The 13602-nt window shown below is 42.0% G+C and overlaps 1 protein-coding gene across 1 annotated transcript in view; it reads right to left on the bottom strand.

The window, feature by feature from the left end:
• Positions 1-13602, bottom strand: part of LOC309564217 (uncharacterized protein) — a gene marked incomplete at its 3' end in the record, with an annotated part of 184811 nt that overhangs the window by 111239 nt on the left and 59970 nt on the right. Inside the window, exons 6-9 of the mRNA XM_082268844.1 lie at positions 12885-13019; positions 2839-2996; positions 2668-2753; positions 2004-2082 (exon numbers count right to left, since the gene is read on the bottom strand). Of these exons, the coding sequence (XP_082124970.1) occupies positions 2004-2082; positions 2668-2753; positions 2839-2996; positions 12885-13019 (458 nt within the window). The remainder of the gene's footprint in view (positions 1-2003; positions 2083-2667; positions 2754-2838; positions 2997-12884; positions 13020-13602) is intronic.

Here is a 13602-nt window from a genome sequence, read left to right as displayed (position 1 = left end):
GGTAGCCTTTCTTGACCTGTACCCCATGTTTCTATTGGCCAACTGATACATGGATTGGTTCCTTTTGGAACAAATTAGTACAGCGGTTCGGGTTAATTATGGCCGCTAATTGTATTATTTCCAGGCTAAAGCACTGTTTGCGCTCCGGGTTGGAGCGCTTAGGTCACCTGTGCGAGTGATCCCGCCGGAAGTGACAGCTGTGCGATATTGCCGGTTTTTCATTCACTATTTATAGGGGTGTGATGCAGACGCTGGTTACACCCCCTTGACAACGTCGTAATGACGAAACGCGTTGGTCGCCTCGTCACACCCGGAAGCCGGCCATCTTTTTGGTGGATCTAGGAAGATCGCTTTTTCCTCGAGCCTCCGGTGCATTACAGCAATTACATGCCTGTTTTTTCATTCTGTGAATGAGTGTATTTCCTTTTTTGGCAATAAACTTGTGTTTTGGCGGTATCACGCTATGGGCTTGTCCCGTTTTCTCATTATTCCCCTACGCCGTTTCGTGATACCTCTCGTCTTCCAGGTCCAGTCTTCCAGTCTTCCCCTGGAAGACGTGAGGTATCACGAAACGGCGTAGGGAAAGGCGTGCTGACGTCACCACAACGCGACCCGGAAGTCGGGCGGCAGCAAGAGATATACAAGCGCTTATGTTTTAACATTGATGTAAGTTTTTATAACCTTTTATATGAATAAACTGTGTGTACGTACTACGCTATTGCTCCCTTCTCTTTATTGGGACGTGGAACACCGAGGGGCTCCTTTACCAGCTCGGAGCATCTGTTCAGGAATACAGTGGCAGTGCGGTACCACATGGTGGATTCTGGTTGGCCCATTTGTGGATATATGTGTCATGCTCATAACCCAATGAGCTCTGGTAAGCTTAACTTGAGCTCTTTGCATGTGGCACCTTTGTGGAATTAGGCACATAGGAAGTGGTGTGTGTTTCATTCTTTCACCGGACACCTTTAACCTACATGGACCTTTATTGATGGACTTTTTTCTCCTTCACATTCATATACCTATGCCTGTAGTTATGTGATTTGTGATATATTTATATCTGTTTGTGAGGCATAAAGTTTTATTGCTATTGGTGTATACATAAAATACCATATATTTGTTTGTGAGGCATAAAGTTTTATTGCCATTGGTGTATACATAAAATACCATATAAGCCAATATTGCTATTGTTGGTGTAACATATACTATACCATTACGTACAATAATTGTGTTTATGCTAGGTGACTCTAGCCTACCATCAATTTAGCGCAGCTCTTTATATACAAGTCTTACTATAGGCTTACCTATAGGTAAAAATCATGCATGGGAGTTTACTCCCACTTAAAGAAAAAAAAAATTGAGTAGAGAAAAGATGTCCATCCTTCTAGGACACACTTGTAACAAACTAAAGTATGATGGGAGTGGGAGGGATTACAGCTAGCTGGCCAGTAGCTTATTTTTGTTTTCTAGTGTCCAATTCCTCCCAAATGTGTCAGCATAATGGAATCTTGTGTTCCTTAATGAACGAGAAAGAAGTGGGTTATTCTTTAATATTTAGGAGTTGAAGAAAACACATCCTTCCTCCTATGACACTAGCAAAAATAGAGGCATGCTGATAGTATAGTTTTCCTGGGTTGGCCCGCATGTTTTTTGTTTGCCAGTGTCCAATCCTCCTATGGGCTGTAATATAAGATATAGATTAAAGACTTCCTGTGTCCCTCGCTGAAGAAGAAAGGAACTCAAATATGATACATTTGGTACATAAGTAACATGACTTCTGTGTCTTGGCACCTCCATAGCTTATGTGAATAAGATATACTGTACATATTTCAAAGAAATAGCCACATCCTAGTTCCCATATAATTTTCTGCGGCCCTGGGACAGACCAAGGCCTGTACCTTGATCATCTGCCACAGGGAAGCCAGGGGAATCTGCAGTATACCAGTGATGGTGGGAATGTATAAATGTAATGTCACACTCTATGGTTAGTAAGTTGGTCTCACCATCCATGACAGTATTCCGGACATGGAGCAGCTGCTGGTACATGTGTCTGTTGGTCTGCAGATATGATGACACAAATGTCTGAAAAATTGTAAAAGGCTTATTAGACTTAGATTAGAATATCCAGACATAAATCTACAGGTTAAGGGCTCTTTCACACGGAGCGGACCGCATTGCGATCCGCTCGGCACTTTTTTTTTTCACGGAGCGGATGACACTTGTGTCATCCGCTCCGTATGTCCGCATATCATCCCATTCGTTTGCGGATGATATACGGACATAATGTAAGTCTATGGGCATTGCGGATGTCAGTGGATGACACCGCTGACATCCGATTTTGCTTCCTTTCCGTTTTTTGAACAGAGGAAAAATAGGGTTCTGTTCCGTTCCAAAAAACGGAACAGAACTGAAAGGAAGAAAATCGGATGTCAGCGGATGGTATTCTGCTGACATCCGCAATGCCATTGACTTACATTATGTCCGTAAATCATCCACAAAAAATAGGATGATTTGTGGACATACGGAGCCCGTGTGAAAGGGCCCTAAGGGATTTTTTTATCAGGTGAAAAAGATACTATTCAGGGAGGAAAGCTGGATCAATGATATATAACAGACATATTGCTAATGTGTCAGAGCTATCAGTAAGACCACAAAGATCACACTAACTGATGAGACTGCCGTCCGGTCTGCAGGAACCTTCCCTGGTGCGGATAAGATATTCTGCTTCACCCGGGTCATTGGCGACTGGAAAGCTGTAAGATCAGTATGAGGGTGAAGAAAATACATGAGAAAATACATGAGACTATATTACCAACCTGCAGACCTCTACACTCTTACCTTGCTGCAAGGCCTGGTATGATGCAGTGCGTTCCTTCATCTTCTGTATGCGATCATGACAACATTTGAGCTGATTCTGAAGATCAGACAAGGACTGTCTGTAAGTCTGTCTCTCCATCTCAAGCTGTCTGTTCAGAGCCTGGATCACCAAATCAAATCTGCACACATGGAGAAACTCTATAATGGCCATAAATAAGTACTATCTATGCTAAACATGTCCCCCCCTATTGTCAATACTAAGCAGGACCCCCATTACACAACAAACATGATCCCTCCATTACCTTTGCTGAACTTGCCCTCCTAATACCAATACTGAACATGACCCCTGATTAACTACACTAAATATGACCCCCCCCCCAATTAGCTATACTAAACATGAACCCTATTACCAATACTAAACGTGACCCCCCCCCATTACTTGAATTAAAAGGACACCCCATTACCTAAACTAAACATGACCCCCATTACAATACTCAACAGGACCCTGCATTAGCAATACTGAACATGAAAACCCAATAATTATACCAACATGATGTTTCCCATAACCTATCCTAAATACGATCCTCATTACCAATACTCAACATGACCCACCATTACAAATACTTTACATGACACACCTTCTTTCTCCCATAGTCTATATTGAACATGAACCCTCATTACCTATATTAAAAATTGGCTTCCCATTTCCAATACTGAACATGCCCCCCCCCCCCCCATTACCAATACTGAATATGACCCTCATCCCCATTAGCTATACTGAACATGACAGCCCTTACTCATACTAAAGTAAAACCCATTACCAATATTAAACATGACATTATCAATACTGAACATGACTCCCATTACTAATACTGAACATGACTCCCCATTACCCTTAATGAACATGACCCCCAATTATCAGTACTGAACATGACTCTCTATTACCTATAATAAACCAGGCCCCCTTCATTACCAATACTAAACAAGCCCCTATTACCAATACCTAACATGAACCCCATTATCAATACTGAACATATTCCCACATTACCTACACTGAACATGACCCCCTATTACCTATACTGAACCTGACCTGTGATTACCAATACTAAACATGACCCAAAAGTACTCAGTTCCCTAGTGGAGTGGGCTTTAAGGGAAAAGGGAGGGATTTTATCTCACAATTCATAGGCCTACAAAACAACCTGTTGAATCCACTAGAAACAGTGAATTTGGTAGCCAGAGATCCTCTTTTGTGACCTTCAGGAATAACCAAAAGGGAATCCAACTGTCTAAATGAAGAAATCACAGAAAGGTAAACCCCTAATGGCCAACACCACAAAGAGGCAATGGAGAGAGATCTCACTGGGGTGCACCAGTTTTGGACACAGAGAGGATAACATAATATCTTTATTAGGGTAAAAAGCACACTGGGCAAAAAAGAAGGACCCTGGCTTCAAAACAACCTTGCCTTTATGCAAGATCAAATGGGGCTCCCTATAAGACAACTCTGATGACTCAGAAACCTTTCTGGCTGAAGTTATGTCCACAAGAAAAGCTGCCTTATAGGATAGCAATGTCAAGGAAATGTCCCAAATAGGTAAAATGGAGGTCTTTGTAACACCAATAAAAGATTTAACTCTACAGTTTGAGTGGAGGCCTAACAGGAGAAGCTCTGTGAGTAACCCCTTGAATGGAAGAATGAACCAGATAAATATTAGTCAGAGGATGTGGAAAAAGAATGGACAGTCAGACACCTGGTCTTTGATGGTACTAATGGCCAAGTGTTGTTTTATCCCCAATGAAGGCAATAAAGGACAAGGCCCACAGAAAAGGCACAAAGGGAAGCCCAGAAAAAAACATCTGTCCCTTATCACTACCCAGCCAGCCATGGTCGCATAAGTGACAGTTAAACATAAAAAAACTTAGGTACATTTGAAACATTCCTCACCCAGCGAGATCCCCACTTTTAGCCACTTCAGAGACAGGGACAGACAAAATTGACACAGCTCTGGTTCCATTACCTCTGCAAGGAATCACCTAATAAGCTCACCTGACCTGAATTGCGGAGTACTGTGTGAACTGAAACACAGATGCGTTGTCACAGCCAACTGCAGAATCATTGCAGAGAGAAAACCAGCATACTTAATAAACTGGGAAACCTGTGTCTGTTGGCCAAATGAAGAGAATTCCAGAATATTTAATATCTCACCCGAATCTACCAATGACGGCTGATTGCATTAAAAGATTTTTACTATTAACAAAAATATAGCAGAAGGTAATGAAGATCAATTCTTAAGACACAAAGCAAAACTGAGTAGGATTGGTGTGGGAGCAGTTATAGCTTTGATAGGTTATAGCATCTGGGGAATGACCTTCAGTTTTCTATATATCTTGTGTCCATTTCTCTTGTAGGTAGCAGCATAACCCTTGGTTGTCAAGCTGTGTCCTTCAATGGACAATAGAGGAAAAAGTTTTGGCTTTCAACACACTTTAGCAATCAGCAAAAAGGCTCTTGAAATCCATCCATCTAGTCATCAATGACCTCTGTAGCTGCAGACACTGTGAAGTAATCAATATTCTAAAACAAAACAGACTCTGAATTGGTTTCAAACAGTTTCTACGGCTTTCTGCACCTGCTGTGTATTTACGTTGGAGGGCTAGTCCGCTGCCAAGATTATGCTCTCTATAGAGAATTGAGGAAGTTGAACTGTGATTTTTGTTGTGATCTTTGAGGATGAATTATTTCAATTCACAAATATTTAATGCAAGGGTCCTACTTTTAGTCATGTGACAAACAATAAAAAAAAGGGGACTGATGGCTTTTTAAAAAATCTCTTTTACTACTTGTTAAGCATATGTAAATATGTGCATAGTTTGGTCACAGGTTCACTTTGAACATCCCTCTCGTTCTTCAGTATTTGGGAAAAGGGTATGGTGGGGCTGCAAATGTCATTGCAGCAGATGCATATGAGTAGGGAAAGGGTCAATGAAAGATTTATAACTCATGTTATAATCAAAAATGGAGAAGGATCTGGGAGTCTTGGTTGATGATAGATTAGGCAACAGCATGCAATGTCAAGCGGCAGCTTCCAAAGCCAACAGAATATTAGCATGCATAAAGAAAGGGATGTATTCCAGAGATAAGACTATAATCCTTCCACTTTATAAAACTCTGGTCCGACCGCATCTGGAGTATTCTGTCCAGTTCTGGTCGCCAGTCCTCAGGAGGGATGTGTTGGAGCTGGAGAGAGTCCAGAGAAGGGCAACTAAACTGATTAGGGGGTTGGAGGACCTTAACTATGAAGAGCGGCTGCAATCGCTCGATTTATTTTCCCTGGAGAAGAGACGTCTGAGAAGGGACATGATAGCAATTTATAAATATCTTAATGGGGATCTCAGCTTAGAAAAAAAGCTGTTCATTCGAAGGAATTGCATGAGGACTCAAGGACATACAATGCGATTAGAGGAGAAGCGTTTTAACCTCAGGCAACAAGGAGGGTTCTTTACTGTTAGGGCTACAAGATTGTGGAATTGTCTACCACAAGAGGTGGTTTCTGCGGGTAGTATGGTGGCTTTCAAAAGACTCTTCGACTTACATCTCAAGGATCAGGACATTAAGGGCTATGTTAGATGATTACAGCCACACACACCTACACAGGTTGAACTGGATGGACTATTGTCTTTATTCAACCTCACCTACTATGTAACTATGTACTTTCTAATGATAGATTTTAGCGGTGAGGGTTGGCTTCTACTGTACTTCTCACATGCCCAGGTATAATATACAGTATGTACACACGTAACATACATATACAAATACTAATTATTTTTCATTTTTCACACTTAAACAGGTCTTTATTTGTTGTCTCTCAGCACTAGAAAAGCTATGCCTGGTGCTAATAAGAAAATAATTAAGCATAGGGCATACATACTACTAAAAGTATGTGGTAAGATACTGACCCTTACCTGATTGGTTGGGCAGACAAGGTAATGGGGTGTAGCTGTAAAGTATGGTTGCTGGGGAGGAGTGGTTTAGGCTCACTCACAGAGCAGGAATCATTGGAAGAACGTCCCTCCCTCCCACTCTTATGGTTTGAGGAACTCAGATTTATTGTATTGTATTGCTGTTTGGGGCCCTTTACAGGGGTCTAAAGCTAAGCTTATTGGGAAAATAGTGAGGACCCATCAGAGGTATGCTGTCTTCTACTTGGTATGGTTCAAGTTACAAGGACCGGGCAGTGGGAGGAATGGTTGATGTCGGAGGTCGGCTGGGTTGATGTTGGAGGTCGGAGTTTGGCGGCTGGAGGTGTAACTTAGCAAAATGGTGCCACAAACACAAAGTTTGAAGTAATAAGGTACCATCAAGGACCTGCAACCAAGTTTAACTGGGTTATGTTATGTTTGTTATTTAAAAGCTTATTGTTTAATAAAAGGCCGTGTCGGCCATTTAATACCACGCATGAGTAGTTTGGTTCTTTCTAAGGGGGGAGCTTAATGAGGTGAGCTTTCAACTGCTCTGGTCATGAAAAAAAATTTACTGTTTTCACTTCACTAGTATTAAAGTGATAATTCCAGTGATCAAGTAATACTGAAGTCTTGTTTTTTAATTTTATTTTAAAATAACAAACATGTTATACTTACCTGCTGTGTGCAGTTGGTTTTGCACATAGCAGCCCAGATCCTCCTCTTCTCAGGTCCCCCGCCTGCCCTCCTGGCCCCTCCCTCCTGTCAAGTGATTCTACAGCAAGCAGCTTGCTATGGGGGCACCCGAGCTGAGCTACAGCTGTGTGTCCATTAAGATACGGAGCTGTGATTAGGCTCCGCCTCCTCTATTCTCATTGGCTAACTGACTTTGACTGACAGAAGCAGGTGGTGCTGCTGCTGTATCACCAATCAGGAGGGAGAGTCCCAGACAGCCAAAGCACTCGTGCACATCGCTGGATGTAGATGGGGCTCAGATAAGTATTGGGGGGGCTGCTGCACACGTACGTTTTTTTATTTTAATGCATAGAATGAATTAAGATAAAAAAACCTTCTGCCTTTAGAATCACTTTAAGGCAAAAATCGTGTTATTTTGCTGAAATTTCACCATGTATTGAAAGTCAATATTAAAGGCAAGATGGTTTTTAAAGGTTCGGTGGACTTTAATGCTACAGAAGCTCATTTACATTTTTTCATTTTTAAATTTTTTTTAAATGTTTTATTATTTCTTGTATCATATTATGTCACAATTTTAAAGAAAAGTATTTGCAGTGCCCATCAATTAGATCCCAGAATGTGGAGTCGCCTGCACGATGGGACAGATGGACCAGCTAATTCTGGAAATAAAGCAGAACTTCACCCAAAAGGGGAAGCTCTGCTTTCTTGCATCCTCCCCCCTGCCTCTTAAATAATTGGCACTGGGGGGTTGCGGGTACCTGGTGTTGACAGGTCCTCGCTTCAACTTCCAGTCGGATGGCCGCGTTGATCCGAGCAGAACTTTGCCCCCCCTCCCACAGCCTTCTGGTACACATCACAGGTCCCATAAGGCTGCAGGATCGTTCAAAAAGCGCAGCATGGCTCAAGCATTGAGGAATTAGCTCGGGGGAGGACAGCGCTGGACCCAATGACAGGTAAGTGTCTTTATATTAAAAGCCAGAAGCTATAGTATTTGTAGCTGCTGACTGTGATTTATTTTTTTGGGGGGGGGGGGAGACTGGAGCTCCTCTTTAAGTTTACATTTGTTATTACGGCTGTAGTAATACGTGTCAGAATGCGTATCTATACTAATGGGAAATCTATGGTCACTGTCCAAAGCAATACAATTGAATTGTACTGTAACTGTCCTTCCTACGCTCATGTTGTAAAGCGCTGTGGGAACTGTTGGTGCAATATAAAATGAATAATAATTACCTGGGAGAATGAATGACTAGCACCGGAAACCCTAGGATTATCCTTTTATTTTCCATCAAATAGTGTTATACTGGTGCTTTAACAGTGTCTGGATTCTGGACTGGCAGCTTCTACAGCCGTGGCCAAAAGTTTTGAGAATAACACAAATATAAATTTTAACAAAGTCTGCTTCTTCAGTGTTTTTAGATCTTTTCGTCAGATGTTACTATGGTATACTGAAATATAATTACAACCATTTTGTAAGCGTCAAAGACTTTTATTGACAATAACAAGAAATTTATGCAAAGAGTCAATATTTGCAGCGTTGACCCTTCTTTTTCAAGACCTCTGCAATTCGCCCTGGCATGCTGTCATATCAACTTCTGGATCACATCCTGACTGATGGCAGCCCATTCTTGCATAATCAATGCTTGGAGTTTGTCAGAATTTGTGGGGGTTTTTTTTTCGTTCACCCGCCTCTTGAGGATTAACAGTATATTTTCAATGGGATTAAGGTCTGGGGAGTTTCCTGGCCATTGACCCAAAAATGTTGATGTTTTGTTCCCCAAATCACTTAGTTATGGCTTTTGCCTTATGGAAAGGTACTCCGTTATGCTAGAAAAGACATTTTTCCTCACCAAACTGTTCTTGGATGGTTGGGAAAAGTTTCTCTCGGAGGATGTTTTTGTACCATTCTTTATTCATGGCTTCACGAGTTCTTTGGCAAAATTGTGAGTGTGCCCACTCTTTTGGCTGAGAAGCAACCCCACACATGAATAGTCTCAGGATGGTTTACTGTTGGCATGACACAGGACTGATGGTAGCGCTCACCTTTTCTTCTACAGTCTAGGTTTTTTTCTGGATGCCCCAAACAAAGGGAAAAAGGATTCATCAGAGAAAATGACAATCCCTGTACCTTTTGCAGAATATCAGTCTGTCTCTGATGGTTTTTCCTGGAGAGAAGTGGCTTCTTTGCTGCCCTTCTTGACACCAGACCATCCTCCAAAAGTCTTCGCCTCCCTGATGCACTCATATCTGTCTGCTGCCTTTCCTGAGCAGGCTCTGCACTGACGGTGCCCTGATCTCGTAGCTGAATCAACTGTAGGAGGAGGTCCTGACACTTGCTGGACTTTCTTGGACTTTCTGAAGCCTTCTTTACAAATGCAGTGGAAATGTTTTTTATGGGATGAAGTTAATTTTCATGGCAAAGAGGGATTTTGCAATTAATAGCAATTCATCTGATCACTCGTCATAAAACTATGGAGTATATGAAAATTTCCATTATAAAAACTGAAGCAGCAGACTTTGTAAAAATTAATATTTGTGTCATTCTCAAAACATTTGGCCATGGCTGTACATAGCAAAGAATATTCTCCACAGTTTTCTTGGTCTGCTATGCAACTAAATAGATCTCAGACATTCACATTACAGGTTAATAGGCCAGATAATAATTTTAGTCCAATTAAAGCTGGATACACACTATACAACTTTTGTTGGTAGATTTCCTTTAGATTTATGCCTCGTACACACGCACCAATTGTTGGCCGTAAATTTTCGGCCAACGTCCGATCGCCCGATTGTCGGCTTGTTAGTATGATGCTTCCGACAACCGACTGCGACTTTTCGGCCAAACAAAATCTGGTGTGGATGCTATAAAATTTTTGTTGGCTGTCAACAGAACGGCCGATTGTTCGTCAGTCAGTACAGATTTCGGCAGACAAAAATCAGATGAGCAAGACTGGGCATGCTCAGAGAAGAAAAAACACACGGAAAGTAAACCATCACGTGATATCACTTCTGAAGTTGGTTGTTGTTGGCCGAAAAAATTTGTGTGCAGTCTAGAGCACATTTCAACCAACAAAACAACACTGGACAAAAGTCGGCCGATCGGTCGGCCAACAATCGGTGCGTGTGTACGAGGCTTTACCTTCAACTATGTAGTGCAAGGGCCTGCCTCATTGCATACAAATTGAAAGTGTTTAGGTCTGACCTCATATTATATGGTTTTGGTAAGTCTAAAGGAAAAAATCTAAAGACAATTGTATAGTGTGTATCCAGCTTTAGGATCCAATGGAAGAAACATTTTGAGGAGGCCAGAACTCACTCCCATTATCAGGAAATATGGACTGGGAACAGTGTAAACACCTGGGCTGGATTAAAAGATACAATTTATGTGGTATTGTAACCAAATAAAACACTGTATTCATCAACACCCGGTTGAATCAGTCCCTACGCCCTGATGGTCAACTCTGCCCCCCGAAATGCTTTGGATTTAATTTATTCTTACACTGCAATAAAATTATCTGGACTACTAACCTGTGCTCAGATCTATTTAATATTTAGGATTACGGTTCTGGTAATATGGTCCACAATAAGCAAGTGGGGTGATGGATTCCTATAGTATAGTGCCCTCTATAGTTGTCATCCTCATGCTGCATGTCCTTGGGCACACATGTGGCTTTTATCCAACTCTCAGTTAAGCCTCATAAACGGGTATGCAGTTCTCTTTGTCACTATTTAGTTAGAGAAGCAGCTCAGTCTCCTCCAGCAGTGAGCTCTGTTCTTTCTCTGCACATTGGTGACATTGGATAATAATGTGGAAATGATTTGAGATTCGCACCATGATCTGCTGCTCACATTCCTCTCTAGTTACACTTTACACAAGACCAGATCTAAGGGCTCCGTAATCTTGCGGTAATTGTTAAACACCTTGAAATCTCTCACAAATAGGTCTCCAGAGACGTGACGCGCTAAGGCGGGATTAGCGACATTCCCTCCGGCCTCTGTATGAACTCTGGACGCACTTTCACCTGAACTTTGAAAACTTTCCCCAAAGACAGAGGTGCTGATGTGGTCAGAGGTGCCTCAGACACATTTATAGGGGCTGTGATAGAACCGCCAGAGAGGAAGAAATACTTTGTGGGACGCACAGTCTAACACAGTGTATGCTAAGATAATGGGGGGGGGGGGGGTATATAAAAAAAAAACATAAAAGCTGATCTTCAAGGCATCCTATGTTATTTAAACTATCATCAACCATCCATCTGCCTAATTCAAGTCACAAAATATTATTAACCGCTTGCCGACCGCCGCAAGTAGATATACTGCGGTGGTCAGCCCCTCACAGGCAAAGTGACGTAAATATACGTCACTAGCCTGTGAGGCTCTGGAAGCGAGCGCGCGCCGCCGGAGGCACGCTCCCGCGTGGTCACGGACCCCCCGCGCGGTGTGCGATCGCCGGGGGAGAGGGAGAAAGGCAGGCAGCTTGTGTAAACAAGCTGCCTGTCATTCTCCCCTGTGTAGAAACACCGATCATACGGTTCTACTATGTAGGACCGTTGATCAGTGTTCCTACAGCTCAAGTCACAGCCAATCACAGTTAGAATCACGCCCCTAGGGACATACACAGCCCCTCCCTCTCAAATAAAGTTAACCCCTTCACTGCCAGTGTAATTTTACAGTAACAGTGCATATATATAGCACTGATTACTGTAGAAATGTCACTGGTAACCCCAAAAGTGTCAAAAATGTCAGTCAAGGGTCTGATCTGTCCGCCGCAATGTCGCAGTACCGCAAAAAAAAATCGCAGATCGCCGCCATTAAACACGTTAAAAAAAAAAAAAAAAAAAATGACAAAAATCTTTCCCTTTGTTAGTAAACGCGATAACTTTTGCGCAAACTAATCAAAATACGCTTTTTGCGATTTTTTTTACCAAACATATGTAGCATAAAACAAATTGGCCGAAAATGTTAAAAAATTTTGATTTTTACTTTTTTTTGGGGGGGAATTTCATATAAAAAAATGTGGAAAATATTGTTATTTTTGCAAAATTGACGCTCTTTTTTTGTTTATAGCGCATGATCAAAAAATCGCACAGGTAATCAAATACCACCAAAAGAAAGCTCTGTTTGTGGGAAAAAAAGGACGTCAAATTCGTTTAGGTACAGCGTCGCACGACCGCGCAATTGTCCGTTAAAATCACGGAGTGCCGAATCGCAAAATACCCCCTGGTCTTTTAGCAGCCAAATCCTCCGGGGCTTAAGTGGTTAAATACGGTATTTCATTGCAAAGCATAGTCAGGAAATATGCACATTTTCTATTGGACAATATTGAATATGTATTAATCATCTAAACAAGGTATAAAAGTGATACTTCTTTTTCTATCAGTCATCTACATAATATAATGCGGTTATACTTCTCTGCTTTCCTCCGGCTCTCCTCGGCCTCCAGTCTCAAAGCAGCCATGGCAGATTGCAATGTCTGGTTCTTCTCCTGCACAGCAGAAATTTTATCTGTGAGTGTCACAATCTCTTCTTCTTTCTGCGACAAGCTGAAAACATGACAAGCAGGTGAGTAGGACAGAAAACCAAACACAACAGGGAGGTTAATTCTCTATGTTCGGTCCCAGGTACAATCTTATTGAAACTTCAGCATTTACTGAGAACACAACACAGTGTCACTACCAAGAGTGTCAGATGTACCGGACCAGTGTCACCATCTACTGTGTCATATGTACCCGGACCAGGGTCACTACAACAGTATCAGTTTTATCCAGACTAGGGTCATCATCAACAGTATCAGATGTACCCAAAGTAGTGTAACCATCAACAGAATCAGATGTACTCGGAGCAGTATAACCATCAATAGTGTCAGCTGTACCAGGAGTAGTGTAACCGTCAACAGTGTCAGATGCATCTGGAGCAGTGTAACCATTAGCAGTGTCAGCTGTACCAGGAGTAGAGTAACCATCAACAGTGTCAGATGCATCTGGAGCAGTGTAACCATTAACAGTGTCAGATGCACCTGGAGCAGTGTAACCATTAACAGTGTCAGATGCACCTGGAGCAGTGTAACCATTAACAGTGTCAGATGCACCTGGAGCAGTGTAACCATTAACAGTGTCAGATGCACCT

The sequence above is a fragment of the Pelophylax lessonae genome (genome assembly GCF_965119305.1).
Source record: "Pelophylax lessonae genome assembly, chromosome: 9".
NCBI classification, from domain to species: domain Eukaryota; kingdom Metazoa; phylum Chordata; class Amphibia; order Anura; family Ranidae; genus Pelophylax; species Pelophylax lessonae.
This window is presented reverse-complemented; position numbering and strand designations above follow the sequence as displayed.